General features: G+C 42.8%; 1 protein-coding gene across 6 annotated transcripts in view; it reads left to right on the plus strand.

The window, feature by feature from the left end:
* The window catches only part of UHRF2 (ubiquitin like with PHD and ring finger domains 2), a 176,340-nt gene that overhangs the window by 137,796 nt on the left and 12,209 nt on the right, over positions 1 to 26,335 (plus strand). For all 6 annotated transcript variants that reach the window (XM_037901917.2, XM_037901918.2, XM_037901916.2 and 3 more), the window contains one exon: positions 23,406 to 23,512. In XM_037901917.2, coding sequence (XP_037757845.1) covers positions 23,406 to 23,512 — 107 coding nt within the window. The remainder of the gene's footprint in view (positions 1 to 23,405; positions 23,513 to 26,335) is intronic.

The raw sequence follows: 26,335 nt of genomic DNA on the forward strand, positions 1-26,335 counted from the left end.
TCATTCCGCGCCTTTTTTCTGTGTGGACGCCATACCAAGGCAAGCATGGAGGCCGCTCAGCTCACTTTGGCAATTAGGAGCACATTAAACACCACATGCATTATCCAGCAGTATATGCAGCACCAGAACCTGGCAAAGCGATACTGGGCGAGGAGGCGACGTCAGCGCGGTCACGTGAGTGATCAGGACATGGACACAGATTTCTCTGAAAGCATGGGCCCAGACAATGCATGCATCATGGTGCTAATGGGGCAGGTTCATGCTGTGGAACGCCGATTCTGGGCTCGGGAAACAAGCACAGACTGGTGGGACCGCATAGTGTTGCAGGTCTGGGACGATTCCCAGTGGCTGCGAAACTTTCGCATGCGTAAGGGCACTTTCATGGAACTTTGTGACTTGCTTTCCCCTGCCCTGAAGCGCATGAATACCAAGATGAGAGCAGCCCTCACAGTTGAGAAGCGAGTGGCAATAGCCCTGTGGAAGCTTGCAACGCCAGACAGCTACCGGTCAGTTGGGAATCAATTTGGAGTGGGCAAATCTACTGTGGGGGCTGCTGTGATGCAAGTAGCCCACGCAATGAAAGATCTGCTGATATCAAGGGTAGTGACCCTGGGAAATGTGCAGGTCATAGTGGATGGCTTTGCTGCAATGGGATTCCCTAACTGTGGTGGGGCCATAGACGGAACCCATATCCCTATCTTGGCACCGGAGCACCAAGCCGGCGAGTACATAAACCGCAAGGGGTACTTTTCAATAGTGCTGCAAGCTCTGGTGGATCACAAGGGACGTTTCACCAACATTAACGTGGGATGTCCGGGAAAGGTACATGACGCTCGCATCTTCAGGAACTCTGGTCTGTTTCAAAAGCTGCAAGAAGGGACTTTATTCCCAGACCAGAAAATAACTGTTGGGGATGTTGAAATGCCTATATGTATCCTTGGGGACCCAGCCTACCCCTTAATGCCATGGCTCATGAAGCCGTACACAGGCAACCTGGACAGTAGTCAGGAGCTGTTCAACTACAGGCTGAGCAAGTGCAGAATGGTGGTAGAATGTGCATTTGGACGTATAAAGGCGCGCTGGCGCAGTTTACTGACTTGCTTAGACCTCAGCGAAACCAATATTCCCACTGTTATTACTGCTTGCTGTGTGCTCCACAATATCTGTGAGAGTAAGGGGGAGACGTTTATGGCGGGGTGGGAGGTTGAGGCAAATCGCCTGGCTGCTGGTTACGCGCAGCCAGACACCAGGGCGGTTAGAAGAGCACAGCAGGGCGCGGTACGCATCAGAGAAGCTTTGAAAAGCAGTTTCATGACTGGCCAGGCTACGGTGTGAAAGTTCTGTTTGTTTCTCCTTGATGAAACCCCCCGCCCCTTGGTTCACTCTACTTCCCTGTAAGCTAACCACCCTCTCCTCCTCCCTTCGATCACTGCTTGCAGAGGCAATAAAGTCATTGTTGCTTCACATTCATGCATTCTTTATTCATTCATCACACAAATAGGGGGATGACTACCAAGGTAGCCCAGGAGGGGTGGTGGAGGAGGGAAGGAAAATACCACACAGCACTTTAAAAGTTTACAACTTTAAAATTTATTGAATGACAGCCTTCTTTTTTTTTGGGCAATCCTCTGTGGCGGAGTGGCTGGTTGGCCGGTGGCCCCCCCACCGCGTTCTTGGGCGTCTGGGTGTGGAGGCTATGGAACTTGGGGAGGAGGGTGGCTGGTTACACAGGGGCTGTAGTGGCAGTCTGTGCTCCAGCTGCCTTTGCTGCAGCTCAACCATACACTGGAGCATACTGGTTTGGTCCTCCAGCAGCCTCAGCATTGAATCCTGCCTCCTCTCATCACGCTGCCGCCACATTCGAGCTTCAGCCCTCTCTTCAGCCCGCCACTTACTCTCTTCAGCCCGCCACCTCTCCTCCCGGTCATTTTGTGCTTTCCTGCAGTCTGACATTATTTGCCTCCACGCATTCGGCTGTGCTCTGTCAGTGTGGGAGGATAGCATGAGCTCGGAGAACATTTCATCTCGAGTGCGTTTTTTTTTCTTTCTAATCTTCACTAGCCTCTGGGAAGGAGAAGATCCTGTGATCATTGAAACACATGCAGCTGGTGGAGAAAAAAAAAGGGACAGCGGTATTTAAAAAGACACATTTTATAAAACACTGGCTACACTCTTTCAGGGTAAACCTTGCTGTTAACATTACATACATAGCACATGTGCTTTCGTTACAAGGTCGCATTTTGCCTCCCCCCACCGCGTGGCTACCCCCTCAACCCTCCCCCCTCCCTGTGGCTAACAGCGGGGAACATTTCTGTTCAGCCGCAGGCAAACAGCCCAGCAGGAATGGGCTCCTCTGAGTGTCCCCTGAAGAAAAGCACCCTATTTCAACCAGGTGACCATGGATTATATCTCACTCTCCTGAGGATAACACAGAGAGATAAAGAACGGATGTTGTTTGAACGCCAGCAAACATACACTGCAATGCTTTGTTGTACAATGATTCCCGAGTGCGTGTTACTGGCCTGGAGTGGTAAAGTGTCCTACCATGAAGGACGCAATAAGTCTGCCCTCCCCAGAAACCTTTTGCAAAGGCTTTGGGAGTATATCCAGGAGAGCCGCGAATGCCAGGGCAAATTAATCCTTTCACATGCTTTTAAACCATGTATAGTATTTTAAAAGGTACACTCACCGGAGGTCCCTTCTCCGCCTGCTGGGTCCAGGAGGCAGCCTTGGGTGGGTTCGGGGGGCACTGGCTCCAGGTCCAGGGTGAGAAACAGTTCCTGGCTGTCGGGAAAAGCGGTTTCTCCGCTTGCTTGCTGTGAGCTATCTACAACCTCATCATCATCATCTTCTTCTTCGTCCCCAAAACCTGCTTCTGTATTGCCTCCATCTCCATTGAAGGAGTCAAACAACACGGCTGGGGTAGTGGTGGCTGAACCCCCTAAAATGGCATGCAGCTCATCATAGAAGCGACATGTTTGGGGCTCTGACCCGGAGCGGCCGTTCGCGCCTCTGGTTTTCTGGTAGGCTTGCCTCAGCTCCTTCAGTTTCACGCGGCACTGCTTCGGGTCCCTGTTATGGCCTCTGTCCTTCATGCCCTGGGAGATTTTGACAAAGGTTTTGGCATTTCGAAAACTGGAACGGAGTTCTGATAGCACGGATTCCTCTCCCCATAAAGCGATCAGATCCCGTACCTCCCGTTCGGTCCAGGCTGGAGCTCTTTTGCGATTCTGAGACTCCATCATGGTCACCTCTGCTTATGAGCTCTGCATGGTCACCTGCAGCTTGCCACGCTGGCCAAACAGGAAATGAGATTCAAAAGGTTCTTTTCCTGTCTACCTGGCCAGTGCACCTGACTTGAGAGTGCTGTCCAGAGCGGTCAAAATGGAGCACTCTGGGATAGCTCCCGGAGGCCAATCCCGTCGAATTGTGTCCACAGTACCCCAAATTCGACCCGGCAAGGCCGATATTTAAGCGCTAATCCACTTGTCAGGGGTGGAGTAAGGAAATCGATTTTAAGAGCCCTTTAAGTCGAAATAAAGGTCTTCATCGTGTGGACGGGTGCAGGTTTACATCGATTTAATGCTGCTAAATTCGACCTAAAGTCCTAGTGTAGACCAGGGCTTTCAGTCCTGTTCTTGATATTTTAAGGGCTCTAGAACACTAGAAATCATTGAAGAAATCATTGCAGAATTTTTTTTTATGAATTTTAGCAGTCTAAGGCCATGTCTACACTAAAAGGAAAAGTCGATCTAAGCTACGTAATTTGAGTTACGTGAATAATGTAATTCAAACCGACATAGCTTAGATCTACTTACCATGGGGTCCACACTACGCAATGTCGACGGGAGACACTCTCCCGTTGACTCCCCTTACTTGTCTCGATCTGATGGAGTACAGGAGTCTATGGGAGGGCGATCTGCAGTCGATTTAGCGGGTCTTCACTAGACCCGCTAAATTGACCGCTAATGCATCGATCGTTGCTCATCGATTCCCAGTAAGTGTAGACAAACCCTGAGAACTGTGTTCTTTATGGACCAGTGCTTGTCAGGAGCCAATGTGACCGATTTTAGACATTCCTAATTACTGTGAAGTTTGGGATCAGAATCTTCATGATTTATTCCTTTTTGAAGCATCTGTGTATCCAATTCAAACTATTAAAGAAGATTCAAAATTCTCTCCTTTGAGATGCCAAATTGTCAATCTGTAGTTTTTGCAGTCAGTTTTTGTGACTTCATTGAAAGTTTAAATACTTTTTGAGTTAGGATTAAAACTGATGTTTGCTTCCTCTCAGTGAATGGACTTGAAGGTGTATTGTTCAGATGGTTTGAGGAAGTATTAATCAAGGTGGTTAACTTAAGTACTGATTCTGTGTCAATAGTTTAATCTGAATGAATGTTGTTTTTTCCTCAAGTGTCCTCTGCTTATTTCCATTTGTGGGATTGGCAGTTCCCATTGTTGAGTTACAGAATCTTCTGAAGAGCGGTGTTCATTGAGGTCAGTTATCCCTCCCTCTGCCTCCTCGGTGGGCAATTCTCAGGTTATTGGAGGAATGCACCCAACTGCTCCTGGGTTCCTTCTTAACTGCCAAAGGTTCAGTGAGCTCATTTCACACACGGTGTCCTCAGTTCATTCCTTGTCAGTTTTTTCTTTTCTTCTGCCTTCTCAGGGCTATTTTTATTTTAGTTAGATTCTCAGTTAATTAACACAGGTTTCTTAATTTAAGAACAAAATAGAAATGATACCCATTTGTCATATGTCATCTGGACCCACGTGGAGCAGGAGGGCTGCCACACCCTGCTGATGGGAAGCTCTTCAAGTCCCAGAAACTAAGTCTGACAATGTGTAAGTCCATCATTGACTTTAGAGATTCGCTAGGCAAGTGACTCTATTTCCAGATCATGCAACATTCAGGTCCATGGTCTTAACCTGACTGACAAAGCCCGGTACTGAGATTCCAGCACAGTAGATACAGCAGCTAGGTCCCTGGATCTGTCCAGGTCAACCTAATCCAGCACTGAAATTCCAGCATTGTTGATATGACACCAAAGCCCCAGGGTGTGACTGGGTAGAGCTAATCCAGCGCAGAGGTTCTGGCACAATCAGCATGTTGCTGAGGTCCGGAATCCCTGTAGGTAGACCCAGTTCATTGCTGAGGTCCTGAAACTGTTGACATGCTGCCATGGGAGAATCAGAAGTAGTTTGGTGCCCACTGTAAGAGGCACTAGGGCCCCAGATCCCTCTAGGTCAGCCAAGTCAATTGCCTAGGATCTGGCACCATAGAATGTGGTGAAGTACTTGATGAAGTCATCGGGTACCCCCTTTGTACATGGCATTAACATCCCCACAACAGTCTGAATCATGCAAGTCCAGTTCTAAGGATTTGGCACTATTGGCTGGTGTACCACTTGTTTGAAGTGATCTAGCACAAGTGTAAGTGGTGTTTGATCTCTGGATCCATCTGGATTGACAGTCTGGTGTTGAGGATCTGGCACAATTGACTCTGATAAAACACTTGCATGAAATGATTCGGTGAACAGTGTAAGCAGTGTTGGATTAAGAGTCACTCAACAGATGGGTCTAACAAATATTTTTTAAGACCAAACACTCAGCGAGTAGTGATCAGTTACTCACAAGAGGGAAGTTGATCAGGATGGTCTCATTACAGTCACCTCCAGCACTGGACAGCTTCAATCTTCCTTTGTTACACAAACTCATTTATAACTTTTTGTTGTCTTTTCTTATACATATGTATTATTAGTGTCTCATTTCCATATTAACTCTCCTCCCCCAGCAGCCTTAGTGTTAGTTCAAATCAGTCTTCTAGCTTTTTAGTTACTTTATCTTTTCTTATTTGAGCATAAGCTTTCGTGCGTAAAAAAACCCACTTCTTCAGATGCATGGAGTGAAAATTACAGATGCAGACATAAATATACTGACACATGAAGAGAAGGGAGTTACCTCACAAGTGGAGAACCAGTGTTGACAGGGCCAATTCGATCAGGGTGGATGTAGTCCACTCCCAAACAATTCCAGGAGAGGCGAAGATGCTTCTGTAATGAGCCAGTCTCTATTCAAGCCCAAATTAATGGTGTTAAATTTGCAAATGAATTTTAGTTCTGCTGTTTCTCTTTGAAGTCTGTTTCTGAAATTTTTTTGTTCAAGTATAGCTACTTTCAAATCTGTTAGAGAATGTCCAAGAAGATTGAAGTGTTCTCCCACTGACTTTTGTATGTTACCATTCCTGATGTCCGATTTGTGTCCATTTATTCTTTTACGTAGGGACTGTCCGGTTTGGGCAGTGTACATGGCAGAAGGGCATTGCTAGCACATGATGGCATATATAACATTAGTATACGTGCAGGTGAATGAGCCTTTGATGGTGTGGCTGATGTGGTTGGGTCCTCCGATGGTGTCACTAGAGTAGATACGGGGACAGAGTGGGCAACAAGGTTTGCTACAGGGATTAGGTCCTTGGTTAGCGTTTCTGTGGTGTGGTGTGTAGTTGCTGGTGAGTATTTGCTTCAGGTTGGGGGGCTGACTGTAAGCGAGGACTGGCCTGTCTCTGAAGGTCTGGGAGAGTGAGGGATCGTTTTCCAGGATAGGTTGTAGATCGTTGATAATGCGCTGGAGAGGTTTTAGCTGGGGGCCATACGTGATGGCCAGTAGTGTTCTGTTATTTTCCTTGTGGGGCCTGTCCTGTAGTAGGTGATTTCTGGGTACCTGTCTCACTCTGTCGATCTGTTTCCTCACTTCCCCAGCCCAGTGCTGAGATCCTGCACCACAGGTTCAGAAGAATCACATGCAATGAGGCTCTGTGTCGAGCGTAAGTGATTAAAGATTCCCAGATCTGTCTAAATAGATTGAGGGTGGTGCTGAGAACTGGACACCGTTGACTCTTCATTGTTAGAGATGGTATAGCCCCATGATCCTTGGGAGTATACTGAATCAGCATCCTTACATCTGTGTCTCCTTTTCTGGAATCTTTCCAGTGTCAGACACTTAGTTTGTGTAATTTCAGTAGTCAAGTGATACCTACCTGTGGTTAATTCCCAGGATCTGCAGAGATAGTCAACTGAGGCAATAGATAGACATTCCTTCTGTGGGAGTTCCTCCAGATGAAATCAGTAGAACTGTTCACTTTTCCAGGCTAGGGTTCTGAGAAGAAACTGAAGTGCCTTTTGTCATCTCTGAAACACGTCACCTAACCAAGGTATCCTTGAATGCAGACACCTTCATCACTGAAACCTTGGAAGCCCATTCTTAGGCCTAGATTGAGGACAATTTGGTAGCTAGTGGGTTTCATTCAGTGCCACACTCCTTATTGATTCAAAAAATAAACTAAGACTTTGACTTTGAAACTACCTGAAGCCATTACTGCCTGGAAACATCAAGATTCCAAACATCAGTGTCCGTGCTTTGTTTATGAAGACGGGCCGTAATGAGGTTTCCTTGAGTCGACTGCACGAGCATCTGCTGATGCTGGATCACTGGATCTTCTTATTCTTCTATTTATGTGCAATCAACTGTACATTGAGATTTCCTAAAGCAACACTTTAAAGTTTTAAAAAAGGACAGCCAATCCTGCGAGCACCGTGTCTTGGCCCTGAAAGTCTATTAGTGGACTGAGCCTTTTGGTGCCACGTTTCTGATGCTTTAGTCCTGGAACTTATCCTGCTGTAGTGCCAGAAAGACTTTGGATTTTCCTCCTCTGTTTAAGCCTAGTAGGCAATCTGCTTCAAAGTTTTGGTGTTAAGTGCTGTTCCTTGGCCGCAAAGCACATGAAAAATCGCTCCTACCTTTAAGGTGACATTGGCATTAAATTGCTTCTTTTCTGAGGATAATTTGCAGCTCTATGTCATGTCCTGACATTGTCTGTTTCAGACATCAGGACATTCATGTCTGCATCTAGACTTTGATCCACAAACCGGTTCCTTACAGTGTAATTGGGTTATACCTTTATTCAAACTACATCTGTAGCCTCCATAAGACTGATTACTAAGGTACCATCCATTCTTGACATTATTTACACTTGAGCCAAAGTGTGTCCAGGCAGATTCTTTGGAAGATCTTTCTACAACAGCACAAATATCTTAGATCGCTGTCTGGCATTATGTATATGCAAGGGGAGGTACCATCCATTCTTGACGTTATTTACACTTGAGCCAAAGTGTGTCCAGGCAGATTCTTTGGAAGGTCTTTCTAGAACAGCACAAATATCTTAGATCGCTGTCTGGCATTATGTATATGCAAGGGGAGTAGGTCCTGATTAATCCATTTATTACCATTGAGAACATCCATCATCTCCGGTTCTGCTTCAGGGTCAGACGAGACTTACTGTGATGGGCAGTGTCGCAGGGCAACGACTCACTGGTGCAGTGCCTCCTGTCGGTCATCCTGGGAATTAGCTCTTCCAGCCAGGAGTGCCCTCTGCTGGCTGATGTCTCGCCTGCCACTGGCCTCCGTGTCCCTCCCAGACCCCGGTGCCCTTTACCCAGGGGTTCTGCCCACCACAGCAACCCACAGTCTGGGTCTCCCCATTCAGGGGAACCCCCAACTCTCTATCCCCACCTTACCTCAGTGGCGACTGCCAGTCATCATCTAGCCCCCAACCTCTGGGGCAGACTGCAGTTTGTAAACCATTCATCATCGGCAAGGAGGTTGCATCATCAGCTGCCTCTGTCTGTCTAGAGGCTGCCCCTTTGCAGCCCCAGTACCCTTTTGTAGGCCTTTGACAAGGCCTGCAGTCTGGGACTTTGCTAGGCTGGAGCTCCCAGCTCCCTCTGCCCTTCCTCAGCACTGCTTCACCCTAGGTACCTTCCTCAGCTTCCCAGGCAGCCTGGTCCTTCCGTCTCTAGAGCCAGAGAGAGAGTGTGTCAGCTTCTGGTCCACTGCCCTCTTATAAGGGCCAGCTGGGCCCCGATTAAGCTGACTACAGCTATGGCTGTTTTCCTGATCAGCCTAGCTTTCCCTCTCTGCAGCCCTTTGTAGGGCTGCTTTATCCCCTTCAGGCAGGAGCGGTGTGACCAACCCGCTACAGGCAGACTCCCCTTTTTGGGACAGAAAACAGGAATTACTCTGAGTGCTCCCTGATTCTGTTGGTTAAGATCTGTAAGCTGGTCAGTCAGGATGGAGGCCAGGTATGAATACTTCTAACCAGGTCTTGGCAGTTTTGAATTGAGACATCTTAGGTCTGATGTTAGCATCACTTTCAAGTTTACTGGATCTCTTCCTTAAGGTTGATGTAGAAATCGCCATCTGAGCCTGAATCTTCTTGGATTGATGCACTGATTTCTTGATTGCTGAGATGCTTGATGACGTTTTTCAGAAGTCTAGTGGATTCTGTCGAGAAGCAGAAAAACAAACCTTGACCAAACAAACCTTTCTTGCTTTTAATGTTGTCATGTATTATGCTTTGAACATTAAGAACAATTTTTGAGTTATCTCAGGCTGCATGGGTTGTGATATCAGCTGCCATCCTTACATGTTCAGGACAACAGTCCCTGTAAGCCTTATAATAACCAAGTTTATGGAATGGTTGCTCCATGTACCACTAGGGTTGATAGAGGTAATAACTTTGTCTTGATGGCTGCACCAAAGGAAATAAAGATTTGCTTCATATCAATACACTTGGCTGTGCTGTGGGTGCCATGAGAAGGACGCATTCATTTAACTACTGTGTAGGTTTTCCTCCTGTGCATGCATCTTTTTTGCTTTGGCATTGGTCTTGTATCACAAAGCTTGTGGGACTTCTGGCCTGCTAATGCTCAGAGTATCATCTGTACCATAAACCTGTGAAAAAGTCATTCCTCAGAGCCGTAGTTACATCCCACAAATTTAGTGAGATAAAAACCAAATGGCCAGTCCTTTATAAATTGCACTCCATATGCCACATGTGATTTCCTCATCCCCATTTCTAGTCTAAAGTCATCTCTGTTTATATCTCATACAGGCCACTAACCTGTCTGTATTTCCCCAAGTCTCTTGGACACTCTTATGATGTCTCACTAGGTGTTTACATACCTGGAGATATCAAAACATGTTCAAATAATCTGAAGGTAGCATCCATTCTATGCCTTTGATTTACCATTTTCATAGATTTTGTAAAGCTGTTCTTTGAAGCTCTGTAGATATTTTAAGCAGAAATATGTCCTTTGCTAAGATCTGATCTGGGAGAGGGAAATTGCAATCTAATCTGTCTTGAGCTGCCATCCAGAGTTGATGCTTGTATTGGCAGTTTTGCAGTCCTTATTCACTTAAAACCCCTTCGTTCACTTTCGTAGGTGCCTGCCAGTCTCCTACAAATGGGACTGTGCAGAGGCCACTCACAGAAGAGAGATTACTTACTGGTAACTGTTGTTCTTCAATAGTGTCACCTCTGCATATTCATGCTCTCCACCCACCTTTCCCACTTGTTTAAAGTCTTGGATCAACAAGCATGAAATTAGGGAAGGAACTTGTCAGTGGTTGGGGCCATTTCCCTTTTTATACCTTCATATTACTCCATGAGGAAAGGGAGAGGGGTGAGCAAATTAATCCAAATGGAAATTGCTCTCTTGACGATTTTGCAGGTCAATGCCAGGGGACACCAATCCCACAAGTGAGACCATGTAGAGGACACTCTTGAAGAACAAGTTTACAGTAAGTAACCTCTCTTCATGGATGATTACAAACAGCTTGTGCACTTCCTTTCTTTAGGGGAAAAAATTAGCTCCTCATAGGTTCCACAAGAAAGAGGGAGATTTGTTCTTTGTTTGTCTTTTGCTGTCTTATGGATGTTTCATATTAAATGGGGAAACTAGTTTGAGGATTCGAAAGTTTGGTTTGATGATTTTTTTAGGTCTCTCAAAACACTAGTTGGCCAAATTTCAGGGCTTCTATTTGTCTTGATCCTCCTTGACCTCACCTACCATATCTGTGCAGATTATTCAAATTTGTCTTTCCACTCCTGACTTGTTGACATCCATCCGTCCTACATCTAAACTTGTCTATCTGACATCTACCTTTGAATGTCTAATCATCAGCATAAATTTACAAGGAGAAAAACTGAATTTTTCTCTTCTGTTGACCACCCTCTTTTTCTATCACAGTCAACAATATGGTTATCCTCCTTGTCACCTAAGCCTATAATCTGGCCCTTCGCCTTTGACATGTGGGGCATATCTAAATCCTGCCATTTTTAGGATCCATCCTTTCTATCCTTACAAGTGTCTAAAACTCTCAGGCTGTCAGCATTTACAGTCTCACTACTGCAACATCCTCCTCTCCAACCTCCCTAACACATTGCTTTCTTCCAGTCCATACAAAATGTTGGCAATAAAATCATCTTGCTTTCCTCTTGTTTTGATGAAATCTTCCCCATATCTGAATTCCGCCTCTGGCTCCTCGTGTGCATAAGAATGGCCATACTGCGTCAGACCAATGGTCCATGTAGCCCAGTATCCTGTCTTTCGACAATGGCTAATGCTAGGTGTTTCAGAGGGAATGAACAGAACAGGCAAAGAGTGTTCCATCCCCTATCATCCATTCCTGGCTTCTGGCAGTCAGAGGCTAGGGACACTCAGAGCATGGGCTTGCATTCCTGACCATGTTGGCTAATAGCTACTGATGAACGTGTGATCCCTGAATTTATCTAATATTCTTTTTTAGCCCCTTTATAGTTTTGGCCTTCACAATATCTCTTAGTAACAGTGTGTTGTGTGAAGAAGTGCTTCCTTTTGTTTGTTTTAAACCTCCTGCCTATTAATTTCTCTGGGTGACCCCTGGTTCTTGAGTTATGTGAAGGAATAAATAGCACTTCCTTATTCACTTTCTCCACCCCATTCAGGATTTTATAAACCTTTATCATATTGTGCCCCGTCCCCCCTTAGCTGTCCCTTTTCCAAGATGAAAAGTCATTTTTTAAGCTCTCCTCATATGGAAGCTCTTCCTTACCCCTAATCACTTTTGTTGCCCTTCTTTTAGCCTTTTCCATTTCTAATATATATTTTTTGAGATGGGGCAACGAGAATTGCACACAGTATTGAAGGTATGGGCATACCATGAATTTATATAGTGGCATTGTGATATTTTCTGTCTTATTATCTATCCCTTTTCCAGTGGTTCCTAACATTCTGTTCGCTTTTTTGACTGCCGTGGCACATTGAGTGGATGTTTTCATGGGACTATCCACAATGACTCCCAAGATCTTTTTCTTGAGTGGTAATAGTGAATTTAGAGCCCATCATTTTGTATGTATAGTTAGGATTATGTTTTCCAATGTGCATTACTTGGCAGATGAAATTCAATGTTGATAAATGCAATTTTCTTACCCAGTCACCTGTTTTTTGAGATCCCTTTGTAACTCTTCGCAGTCTGCTTTGGACTTACAGTCTTGAGTAATTTTATATCATCTGCAAATTTTGCCTCCTCACTGTTTACCCCTTTTTCCAGATTGCTTATGAATATGTTGAAAAGCACTGGTCCCAGTACAGATCCCTAGGGAAAACCACTATTTACCTCTCTCCATTCTGAAAACTGACCATTTATTCCTGCTCTTTGTTTCCTATCTTTTAACCAGTTACTGATCCATGAGAGGACCTTCCCTCTTATCCTATGACTGCTTACTTTGCTTAAGAGCCTTTGGTGAGGGACCTTGTGAAAGGCTTTCTGAAGGTCCAAGTACACTGTATGCACTGGATTGCCATTGTCCACATGTTTATTGACCCCCCCTCAAAGAATTCTAATAGGTTGGTGAGGCGTGATTTCCCTTTACAAAAACCATGTTGACTCTTTCCCAACAAATCGTGTTCATCTGTGTGCCTGATAATTCTGTTCGTTATTATAGTTTCAACCAGTTTGCCTGGTACTGAAGTTAGGCTTACTAGCCTGTAATTGCCAGGTTCGCCTCCGTAGCCTTTTGTAAAAAGTGGGGTCATATTAGCTATCGTCCAGCCATCTGGAACAGAAGTTGATTTAAGTGATAGGTTACCTACCACATTCAGTAGTTCTGCAATTTCATATTTTTTAGTTCCTTCAGAACTCTTGGGTGAATACCATCTGGTCCTGGTGACTTATTACTGTTTAATGTATGAGTTTGTTCCACAACTTCCTTACTGACACCTGAATTTGGGACAGTTCCTCAGATATGTCCTCTAAAAAGAACGGCTCAGGTGTGGGAATCTCCCTTACATCCTCTGCAGTGAAGACTGATGAAAAGAATTCATTTAGGTTCTGCGCAATGGTCTTATCATCCTTGAGTGCTCCTTTAGCACCTTGATTGTCCAATGGCCCCATGATTGTTTGGCAGGCTTCCTGCTTCTGATGTATTTTTAAAAAATTACTGTTAGTTTTTCAGTCTTTAGCTAATTGCTCTTCAAATTCTTTTTGGGGCCTGCCTAATTACGTTTTTACGCTTGACTTGCTAGAGGTTATGCTCCTTTCTGTTTTCCTCAGTAGGATTTAATTTCCAAACTTCCAAAAGATATCTTTTTGCTTTTAACCACTTTGTTGTTTAGCCATTGTGGTACTTTTTTCACCCTCTCACTATTTTTTTTATTTTCGGGTGTACATTTAATTTGAGCCTCTATTGTGATGTTTTAAAGAGGTTCCTTGCAGCTTGCCATTATTTCACTTTTGTGACTGTATCTTATAATTGCCATTTGATGCAACTGCATCGAATTCAAGCTTTTTTCCCCACAGTCTTCAGAGTTCTGCCTAACTCTGTCCCACCCTACTTACTTGTCTTATTTTGTGTGACTCCCTGTCACCTTTGTTCCACCAGTGAGGTCTGTCCCACCTGCCCATTTCTCAGCTTGTTGCATAAATATCTCCTTGCCTTCTTCCACAGTGCTCTTATGCATGGAATGCCCTTCCTGAGTTCATTCATAAGGTGCCTCCCTCTGTACGCTTGAGTCCCTCCTGAAGAATGTCAGCGGCCAGCCCAGCCCAGCTGCTGGCCTGCTCCCTGACTACTTTTGCTGCTAGACATCCAGAGAGCTAATTGCACTGCCTTGGAATTCACTTAGGTAGCCACAGCACCTGATTGGCTGCTGATAGGACTGGCACCCACAGACAATCAATGGCTGCTCAATGTGTACCATGTCCAGAGCTGCGCTTGCCTGCTCCTTCCAGCCCTTGTTCCAATCCCTGCTCTGCCCTGCTCTATCCTGCTTCCAGCCTGTCCTGCTGCCTTGTTCCCATCCTGTTTCAGCTTTGTTTTCATACCAGCTCTTGCTCGTGCTCCAGCCTCTGTTCCCAACCATGGCTTCTGACTTTGATCCTCAGCTCTGCTTTTTGCTTATGACTTTGGGTTACCCTCTGGTTCTGGTATTCAGCTTCTGTCCTTCTGGTATTGACCCCCGGCTCATTCCTGGACTCTGTCCCTCTAGACCAGGCTCTAACTCAGGGGTTCTCAAACTGGGGATCGGGACCCCTCAGGGGGTCGCAAGCTGTCAGCCTCCACCCCAAACCCCGCTTTGCCTCTAGCATTTATAATGGTGTTAAATATATAAACAAGTGTTTTTAATTTATAAGGGGGAGTCGCACTCAGAGGCTTGCTCTGTGAAAGGGTTCACCAGTACAATAGTTTGAGAAACGCTGCTCTGACTTGTAGGTTGAACTATCATTTGAACCATTAATCCTGACTGCCCACAGCCTGGGTCACAAAGAGTCACTTCTGTTGTGTGGAATCTAGCTGACATATTGACAAAGTACACCATTTAAAAAAAAAATATTAACTTTACATTGCCAGTACTAACAAGCCCTGCCTTGACTGCTCTACTTCTATATTGCACACTTTCCCCTTAAGCTCTCTGTCTTTAGATGGTGAACTCCTCAGGTCAAGTACTTTGCCATATTTGCTGTTTGGAGAATGCCTAGCACATTGTGGGTGCTACCAAAATCAAAGAAATTTCAATTTCAGGGAAAAGTTAGTCAAAACTTTACTGCCACATGTAATCATTATATTATTTATTTTTTTGCTTCTAGATGTATGTGTATGTTTATGCTTGTCATCCCTTTTCCACAATGCTGACTTAGCATAAGCCAGCAACTTCTTGTGAACAAAATAAGTCTGGATTTTGTAGATTGTTCAGAAGAGCACTGATTAATATCTATCTCTCAATTCTGGTAATGAATATTTGCTCTAAGTATTAGGGAAGTTTAAGGATAAATCTACTTCCACTTTTTTGGTGTGGAAGTTCATGAATATCAAATAGTGGCTATATTTTCCCATCAGGTAGACAGTGCTTTCATCGTCTAACAATATGCTGCATGCAGAGCAGAAGGTCTGTTACTGTCAGTAAATGGGGATGCCAACAGGCTCCAGCAAATGTTATACATTAACAAGGTGATCCAGACTTGCTGGTCTGGATCATTTGAAATGTAGAATTATCAGTTTTCTTTTTAGAAAAGCACTCCATTTATGAAATAGATATTTGAACTGAAAAAGATGTTGAAGTTATAGTGTCTTTTTGATAGTTATAGTGTCTTTCTGAAAATGGCACGTCTATATTTTTATTACATGGTTTATTTGTTAAAGGGGCTCCAACCCAGCACCCCTGAACTTTAGGGAAGTTGGATCCAAATTCTGATCTTGAACTTTTGGGGAAGGATAGGACATAAGGAATCAAAATTGTTGAATTGCTTGGATTCATGTGAAAACTGATTCCAGTTTTAGCGATGTGATGACTCCTCTTTAAAACAACTTCCAGTCAGAAAAATAAGAAAAATCTCAAGGAGAGCGCAATCTACAGTTGTCTACTTCTTTCACTTAAGCTATGTCTACACTGCGCACCTTACAATGATGTGGCTGTGCTGCTGCAGCTGCGCCATTGTAAGGTCACTGTGTAGACATTCTTTATCGCCAGGTGAGAGCTCTCCCGGCAACAAAATAAAACCACCTCCAACGAGGGGCGGTCACTTCATCCCCAGGAGTGCGGTTCCCACCGGCAAAGTGTTGTCCACACCAGCACTTTTCATTGTTACAACATTTGTCCTTCAGGCATGTGGTTTTTTTCACACCCCTGAGTGACCAAAGTTTTAACGATGAAAATGACAGTGTAGACAAAGCCTTAGTCAACGTTTTCAGAATTTATTGTCACCTCCTCACCAGCCAATAATCATTTTCCTGTTCTGAAGCCTTCGTTTTAGCTGAATGTGTCCAATCTTTTGTATGCAGTGTTGTAACTGTGTCAGCCTCAGGCTATTTGAGGGACAAGGTGGGTGATATCTTTTATTGGACCAACTTCTGTTTGAGTTTACACAGAGTTTACACAGAGCTCTTCTTCAGGTTCCCATTCCTTATGCTGGGTGGAAATCTTGGGCTTGATTCACCACTTTCTTGCTAGTGTAAAACTGGTGAATCTGGTTCGTGTATTGAACCTAAGAAGGCTGGTAGAACCAAGTTTTTGTTCTAGATTAGGTCTGAGTTTTTGTTAGGAAATCTGTTACTCGGCTTTGGTAATCAAGAAGAATATTTTAAAATTACCTCTACTAAATTCTGCTTATTTATCTAGTTCTGTGTCTAGATTAAAGACCAAACTGAAATTTGGGCAAACTATACAAGAGAAAAATTGGAGGGAGTAACAAGAAAGAGTCTAACATCTGAGTCTTGAGAGTTAAAAAGTAAAAGAATCAAAATTAGGTATATAACAGGAACAAGATTGAAATAATAAGGTTTGATTTAATATATGCCATGATATAGTAAGAGATAATCAGATCATCTGAAGTTCTGAATGCCTCTCATAAGGTGCTGGTACCTTCAGTTCCCAATTCAGTAAGGGTTGTACGAGCTTATTCTTCACTGAACCTGTTCAGCATCTCACAGGATTGTGCCCAAATTAAGACAATTCAGAATTTATGTGGTGCAGAGGTGAATTGAATTTAAAATGTGTGTTATATCTTATAATCAGGACAATTAAGTGGTAACTTTACAGAGACAATATAAGGGGAGAGAGAGAGAAGGCTTAAAGAGAAGAGAGGGAGATGCCAAAAAGAACTTAGAGTCAGTGGCAGAAAGTGCTACTTGAAGAAAGCCGTTTCAGGCACTGGAAAATAAGACTGTCCAATATTTTTGGTCCTATTAGAGTACATCCAGAATACATAATATAGAAAATACATTTTCTATATTAGGACTTCAGGCCTCCCACCCACAGGTTTGTAATGTAAAACTGCTAAAGAGCTCCCTTTTGACATCTGTCGTCTTCAGAATCTTTTCTTCTTCTTCTTCGAATAGTGTCCCTATGGGTGCTCCATTCTAGGCATCTTTGGATCCCTACTCCTCAGATTGGAGTTGTGGTAGCAGTGTCCATTTGGCCTGCACATGCAGTCTCCCTGTCTCATACTCTACTTTGTTGCTATATAGCACTGCGCATGCAAACTGCTCTCAGTTCCTTCTCAACTGCCTTTGGCTTGAGATGGAGCCTTAAGCAGAGCTCATTACATAGATTTTTCTTAGTGTTTTTTCTTACTAGTTTTTCCTTAGTAGTAATAGTATTTCAGTTAGTGTTAATACTTTATTCTCTTTTCATTAAAAAAAAAATTATTTCGCTTACAGAATAGTTATCTCCTTAGCATAAATTAGATTTCCCTAGCTCTTCCAATTCAGGAAGTGAACCCTGAAAGGAGTATACCTGGCTCCCATGGGTTTAAACATTGCCTCTCCTGTTCGGAAGCCATTCCTGTCAGCAATGGCCATTCTTGCTGCATTCGCTGCCTAAGAGAGGCACAAATGCCTCACAAGTGCATGTTTTGTCTTAAATTAAAATCCAGAACCAAAGAGCTGTGAGCTGAAATTAAGGCTGCTCATAATCGAAAGCTCACTCCAACAAGCCCCAGGGCCCGGGACCTCCCCTGGACAGCCGTCCCTGTTGAGACCATTGCCATCAATATTGTCTGATCAAAATTCTTCAGTGACTTCAAAGAGGAAATCCTTAGATTCCTCTCAGAAAGTCTCGAAAAAGCAGGCCACAAGTTCCCCAGGCAGGGAATTGGCCAAGAGAAAGAGGACCCGTTAGTCAATAAGCTCACTACTGACTGACCCATGACTAGGTACCTATGAGTTTGCAGGATCCTCCCGATACCACTGGTAAGCCCAAAGACTCTTAAGTGGGCAGGCTTGGGCAGAATGGTACCCTCAGGGGAAAGGAACGGCAAAGAAAGACCCAGCTCCTCTAAAACTGTACCTATGAAGTCTTGTAGACAATTGGTATCTACTATGCTGGCACTGCAAAAGGCTACAGCAACACCTGTTGGCCATTCCTCAGAATGCAGAGGTCCTGAAGTACTGACAGCTGTGTCCACTTCAACAGTGCCTACTCAGCTGGCCTCAACGATACTGATGGCTGTTCCGGTACCACAGGAATTTCGGTTTCTCAAAGACTTGATGGTATTGGAGACAGATTCCTGAATCACCCTTAGTAGGCACTGACATAACTGCAGTATGGGTTATGCCCGGATGTCCATGACTGCTCCACCCCTGTCAAGTGACAAGGAAGAGGATGGGGATGAGCTATACTCAGTGCCTCTCCAGTGGTCTCCATTACAACACCAGGGAGCTAGCCAGGTAGAAACTCATGTGCCTTCAGTCTACCACCAGATTAGAAGAGACCGACCTAGTTGGTATGGACACTACTGGATACTCCCATCCCTGCCCTTTCCACCACCTCAGTGGCCAAATTGGGACCCATGGGTGGCATATGGACAACAATTTTTGAGGGCCTCTAGCTTACCCAAAGAGTTAAAGGAAGGTGATTTCCTGCAGCTTCAATAATCAGACCTCCTGATCCTCAAGAGGAGACCTTTGAGGAACAGAAGGAGAGACTAGACAAGGAAGCCACTCCTGTGACCAACATTTTCTCATCTCCTGATAAGTCAGTTATGCCTCCCCCACCAACTGTGGCAGACAACTTCAAAAAATTTTAGGATCTCTTTAAGAGGGTACCGGATTCTCTGCAAAACCCGCTTGAGGAAGTCAGTGTCAAAGCACAAACTGCTTGACATCCTACAGATGTCATCAGCAAAGATGGCACTCCCCATCAATGAGCGCTGCTTGATTTGGTGAAAACTGTATGGCAGACACCAGACACGATACCTACCCCCAACATGCAAAATGGCATACAAAAAATATTATGTGTCCTTTAAAGTAGGGGGCTTTTTATTTTCTCATCCCCTAATTCACTGGTCGTTGACACGGTTAATGAACATGGCAGACTGTACTATGCTAAAACGACACCATACAATAAGGACTGAAAATGACTGGATTTATTTGAGCGTAAATAATATTCTTCAATAAATATTCTACATTTTAGGATTGCTAATTATCAAGCCCTCATGGCAAAATAAAACCATACCAATTAACTGAAATTAAATACCTTTATTGAACACATCCCTTTGGATGAGAGAGAGGAATTCCAGGCTATCGTTGCTGAGGGTCAGCTCCTTGCAAGGACAGCAATGCAGGCTTCTCTGGTTGCTGTCGATAGAGTTGCACTTTCCAACTTCACAGCGGTTGTCATGAAGAGAACATCTTGGCGTCATCTCTGCGGCTTTCTAAAGAAGGTACACATCATGGTGGAGGACCTCCCTTTTGAGAGATCTAAATTGTTTGCAGAAAGAATGGAAGAATCACTCCACACATTGAAAGATTCTAGGGCTACGTTATATTCTCTGGGTGTTTATACTCCTGTCCAGAAAAGAAGACTCAGTAAGTACCAGACGGCACAGAGATCCCGGCCTACTCACTTTCCTTCTCCCCAGAGACATTAGGATCCTCAAAGGAAGAGGCAGAGATTACAAAAACAGAGACCAACTGCTCCCCAGTTATTGACATTGCACCCTTTTACATCCAATTTTGATGTGTTGTTCGAGGCCTCAAGTTACCTCTCGCAGTCTCATTTGCTCAAACAATCCAAACATCTCCACCAATTTGGTACTGTCTTACTCCTTTTTATCAAAACTGGAAGCATTATAACCTCAGACAAGTGGATACTAGAGATTATCTCCAAGGGATATTCAATCCACTTCACCTTCCTCCCTGCCTCTCTTCAGGGACCTTTCTCACAAGCATTGTAACACGAAGAAATGTACCACCTCCTAAAACTAGGTGCCAGAGAACCTGTTTCCACCCAACACAGAGGGAAGGGTTTCTATTTCAAATACTTTCTGATACAGAAAAAGAACAGCAGTTAGAGACCCATTCTGGATTTAAGGTCACTTGACAGTTTCAATACAATACAGTAAAATACAATACAGTGTTTCAAGACGGTTACCTTGGCAGCAATAATCCCATCTCTGGACCAAGGGGACTGGTTCTCGGCCCTCAGCCTACAAGATGCTTACTTTCATAACACAAACCACCCATCATACAGGAGGTTCCTAAGATTCACTCTGTGTCAAGATCATTTCCAGTACAAAGTGCTCCCATTTGGTCTATCATCAGCACTTAGGGTATTCTTGAAAGTCCTTTCTGTGGTAGCAGCACATCCTCACAAACAAGGCATCATGATATTTCCATATCTAGATGATTGCTAGCTCAAAGTACATACATTCACCTACACCTTGAGAGACACACGAAAAACTATAGATCTATTCCTACAACTAGGTCTATAACTAAATACCCAAAAGTCCACTGCAACAGCTGGAATTCATAGGAACCTGCTTAGATGCAATAGAGATCAAAGCCTTTGTCCCATCACATTGTTCAACATCTTAGCCAGCTTAATCTTGACAGTTCAGGCCAATCTGCGGATTTCAGCCAGAACCTGTCTGCAACTACTGGGGCACATGGCAGGTGGGCACCTTTGTAATAAAGCATACAAGACTATACATGCATTGTCTTCAAGGGTGGCTCAAAATGGTATATATCCCGAGAAGACAAATTTAAACAAACTTCTGTCAGTTTCCTCAAGAGTCAAAAACTCACTCAACTGGTGGGCAGATCCTCACAAGCGATGTACGGGAGTCCCCTTCACTCAGTCAACCCTGTCGTTGACGATGGATGGCATCCCTAATGGGATGGGGAGCCCACTTGGACACCGATACCTACACCATTCAGGGCAAATGGTCCCCTCTCGAATCCATACTACGTATCAACTTACTAGAGCTCAGAGTAGTCAAGAATGTATGACACTCTTCCTACCAATGATCAAAGGCAAACGTAAAGATTATGACAGACAACATTGCATGCATGTTCTATATAAACTGCCACGGAGGAGCAAGATCACATTCCCTATGTGCCAAGGCAGTGAAAATATGGAACTGATGCATTTGTTACCAGATCAGTATCTCAGCAACTTCATGTCCTGAGCATACAGAACACTATGGCGGATATTCTCAGCAGAAAAGTTTCCAAGATTACGAATGGGAAGTAGACAATACCATCCTTCACAACATATTCATACATTGGGGAACTCCAAAGATAGACCTGATCACCCCACCCAAGAACAAGAAATGCTCTCAATTCTGCTCCAGAGAATGCCTGGGTCACCATTCTCTTGGAGATGCTTTTCTCCCCAGATGGAACAGACATGTGTTATATGCATTTTCACCAATTCCACTAATATCCAAAGTGATATTAAAGATAAAGAAAGAAAAGGCCAGAGTTGTTGTTATAGTTCCAGTGTGGCCAAGACAGACTTGGTTTCCATACCTTTTTCAGCTGGCGGTCTGTCCACCATTTACTCTCCACCCTGTTCCTCTTCTTTCTCAAGATTTGGGCCAGATCCGTCACGCAAATCTGCAAGTTCTCCTGCTCAAAGCATGGCTCCTCAATAGTTCCAAAACTTAGAAATGAACTGTTCTGAGGATGTGAAGGAAGTACTGTTACATAGCAGAAAAATAATTACTTGTCACACATACAAGAAATAACTGTTTTTTTTTAAAAATCTGCTAATTGTGACATTTCATAGATACTTACAGAAATGTCATTCAACTTGCTCACAAAAATCCATTGTTTTTAAAAATGTGGTCAATAGCACCAAATCATTCTTCCTGCTTAAACCATAGAGCTCTTAAATTGTATTTACCAATTCTTTATCAGCTTATCAATAAAATTCATTCAGATTTCACAGAATGGTAGGGTTAAATTCACTGAAGTTTGGAAACTGCTTTGAGGTCCTTGGATAGAAGGTGATATATCAGTGCAAAATATTACTGTTTAAAAAATTGAGAATATGATTCCTCTCCAAATGCATTTTTAATTGATAATACATTACTACATTTAAAATTTAGTTGATATTCTCCTTTTTAAAAATTCAAGTATATTAGAAGCTCTCTGAGATACAATCTAGGACAACGTTTTCCATCAGCCAAACAAAGGACCAAGTTAGAATGCTAAAATAACCTACGCAACAAAATGGTCTAATCTGTAGTTGAAAAGATATTTTGCTTTCTTTTCAAACAAGACATGCTTTTTATATCTTTAAATAGTTTTTGTGCATCTACTGGATATTAAATACAAGAAGTTACCATTATTATTATATATTATTTTGGGCATCCCAAAGTGTGTTAAGGATCGTACAGAAACAAGTAAAGACACATCCCCTGCCTTGAAGATCCTTTGAGCTAAATTCAGACATGACACTACAACTTAGGGTAATAAACTAAAGATAGGAAAGGGGAGAAGTAGGACGAGAGGGGTAATAGTAGGATTATGCAGTTACTCAATTGAGGCATGTATAAAACTTTTGGTTTCACTGATTTGTGTTATTAAAAATGCTTTTGGAGAGGAATCATATACTGTACTTAAAAAAGCGAATGCAAATAAATGTCTCCATTCATATAATAGTGAGTTCATAACACCTATCTGACGATGTGTATGAAAAACTTCTCTTACAACGGTAAATATAGCTAGAGCTGCATTTTAGTAATGTTCTAGTTAATGAAGTTCTGTTTACCAATCCCAGCCCAGTATGGGCTGGATCCTAGAAGGTGCTGAGTGTTCTGGCCTTGATCCAGCAGTGCCTTTTTGCACATTCTTAACATTAAGCACAAGTGTCATTGAAGTATAGTTAAGAAAATGCTTAAGTGCGCCACTGGATCAGGGCCAGTGTGCTCAGTACCTTGCAGAATAGAACCCTGTTTATCAGTGATGGTAATACATATTTTGAAAATATGATTTCCTACTAAACTAAACTTTCATTGTTCTATCTTAATAACACTATAATTATGATCAGTGTATGTTCCCCACCCTCCACAGTTTTTAGAAGCTAAGGGTTTAGTAGTCAAAGGTCTGACGATCATGGAACCAGTAGCTTTGTGTTAGTATAATTTCTAGAAGGAGAGTCATGTATGAACAGAGCACAAATTCATAGTTGTGTGTTAGGGAAATGTTCTTGTTTGAGAAACAGGACCAATGAAGCACTGGTGTTTTCAGTTCAGGTGCTTTAATTTGGAATGTTAAAACAGAGGATAATCTTCTCCCACAGGATCGAGGCGATGAATTCACTTACACTGGGAGTGGTGGTAGAGATCTTTCTGGTAATAAAAGGATTGGAGAACATTCATTTGATCAAACATTAACACACATGAACAGGTAAGTTTTTTGAAGTATAAATTAAATTAAGGTCTTTCAAAGAACAATACTGTTAGATTCCATTAATTTAAAACTAATTTTTGATATGTTCCTTTTATCTCATAAAACCTTGTAAATGATGGTACCTCTGGCTATCCACTGGCATTTTATCCATGTCCTGTTATATTGATTTAAAACAGTAATTGTAGCTGAATAAAACATATTGCTGTATTATAGGTTGAGCTGGTAGCTATGCCTTTGGTTAATGTTGCTTAACACTTTCCACTATAAGAGCCTGTTTTCAGTGGCATAACTTTGCGAAACTTTGAGTGTTCATGCTGAAATTTTCCATGCCAAGTGTCTGGCTAAGGCAGACTTAGTTATTTAGCTAAAATGGTTAACCATTTGCAAGAAATAAGTTAGGGGGAATATGTTTTACCCAGGTTAAAAAAAAATGTGATTTGTTTCACTGAAGTGCTAGTGCATCCATGTATTGGAGCAGTGCATGAAATTAGGGGTTGTCCTGATGTCAAGGATATTTCTTTTGCTGTCCCCTTGAAAATCTGCCTAATTTTTGTCAAGTTGTAAGCCTCTTGAAAAATTGCAGTTCAGACATGCGCAGTAAAGGCTTCGTAAAGTTTGGCAGCCATATTCTCTGAAGATTCTGCTTGCAGTGGGCATGTTTCATCATCGTCACAACTCCTAGATGCTGAACAGACTGCGCATGCATTATTCCCATAGATCGACTGAGCATAGTGCAGTGCAGAGTTGCAAAGACCGAGTAGGACTTTCCCTGCAATCTCTCCTTCTGGCAGCACAGTTCCACTGTAATGCCAGGCATCAGAACTGAGAGATGGGAGACTCCCATACTCTCAGTGCTCCACCTGCTGGTGCCAAGCAGTGATGAAGAAGAGAAGGAATAGCCTCACTTGAATACAGAGGGATGTGAAAGGGGGCAACAAGAACTAAGGTGGGAGTGTTGAGAACATAGGGACAGAGACAGGTTTGGGTGACAGTGTTAGCGGAGTTTTGCACGGGCAGCCTTAATGCAGGCATTTCTTATTATTTGCATCCTTGACTTTGTAACCTTACTGTTCTTTTAATGTAGTTTTTTGTGTTTAATTGTTACATAGTTCCTGTAGATATAAAACACAGTTTTATCTCAAATGAGGATATAAGTAATCTGGATAAAAGGTAGTAGATACGTTTTATGATTTAGTGCATTAATGTTTTTGCAGTCTAGTGCTGGACCTCGGTCATGTCAGTGTTCAAAATTAATTTTTCGATCTTTGCTATAGCAGACATGGCATTCAGCCTTCTTATTACAGGAAGCCACTCAGTGAGTAGGCATGGATTGAAGCATTTCCCCACCTTTCAAGCATGAGTCTACTGCTGTCTTAAAGTGGTCCCTCAAAAAGAGCTGTGGTTGCTTTGTTTGTCACCTTTATTTCTAGTTATCAGATGATTTGGTTGCAAGACTAGTATACATAACAGCACTTCAAAGATGCTATGTGGTTGGGGGTTTTGTTGTACTCACAGAATTCCTTAGAATTCACAACCGTTCTCTACCTTGTTTACATAGGATTCCAGGCAACATGATAATGCTTTCCCCAACCAGCATAGGATAAAAAAGGAATTTCTGATGACATCATCTCTGATGGAGCGCATCAGTGCCCTGTCAGTTGATTTTCATTCGCAAGCAGCAGAACAGATCTGTTATAGCTCTCCTGAGCTATTTCATTAAATGCTTTCACTTGTTGTTTAACTGCACCTTTTCACATTAGCTTTTTCATATCTCCACCAAAACTCAATGTGAAGGATCTCTGTCATTTAAGCAGTACATGCAGAAACATTTATTTTTGCATTGAAGAAGAAAGAGAAGCCTACTCTGATTTTAACAAAAAACATTTCTGCTTTTTGATGATTCATCAGTTTTTCGACTGTATAGGAATGCATTTAAATGGTCAGCCCTTACCCCTGGACTCTTCACTAAAGCGATGATGATCCAGATATTTTCATAAAGAGGGAATTTCATCTATCTGTGTGTTGCTAGTCGGTGTTCATATAGGTAGATTTCTTTTAAGTATTCCAGGTTGCCAAACTGAAGTATTGCAATTTTTCACAGAACATGGCTGCATTTTTATTATGTGCAGAAGAAAGTCAAATAACATATATTACCAATTTTTGGGACAAGATTAAGCAGAGTTCTTCAGGAAAGGTGATCAGTATCCAATCCTGTACTTAGCCTGTATATGAATAAATGACATCTTATACTGACCTAAAGTCATTGAGAAGCTTCATTTTGCATCTCCTCAAAAGGCATCTTCTGAATTTAATAAGGTAGTAGTTCACATGGGAAATTCCACCATATTCCTTTTCTGAGTGTTAACCTGACTCCTCTGGTGATTAAACATAAGGGACCAAATTTTCAGAACAAGAAGACTTATCTAATTTGCCTAATGCATGAATCTGAACAGCCACCGTTTGATCACAAACTTTCTGTATGCACAGCAGTGCATGATTTTTTTGCACATAGACCTTAGTACTTTTTTAAAACTTGGCCTCAAGAATTTGATATAGTTCAGCTACAGTGGCTTGCAATTATGACAGATAGTAGTCTTCAAGGTTAGGGTCCACTTAGATGATGATAATAATGATAATAATTAATAATTAATGAACAGGCTGCTAATAGGTTACAAACTATTTAAAAAAAAGATATTCTAAGTGAGTTGTGCTCTTCAACATTAACCTCATACTATGACAATTGATACAGTTTTGTCACAGTAAAATAATGCATAATTAATGGCACAGGCAAAGTAAAAAAAATATAATTTCTCACTATGG

Source organism: Chelonia mydas, chromosome 5 (assembly GCF_015237465.2).
Source record: "Chelonia mydas isolate rCheMyd1 chromosome 5, rCheMyd1.pri.v2, whole genome shotgun sequence".
Lineage (NCBI taxonomy): Eukaryota > Metazoa > Chordata > Testudines > Cheloniidae > Chelonia > Chelonia mydas.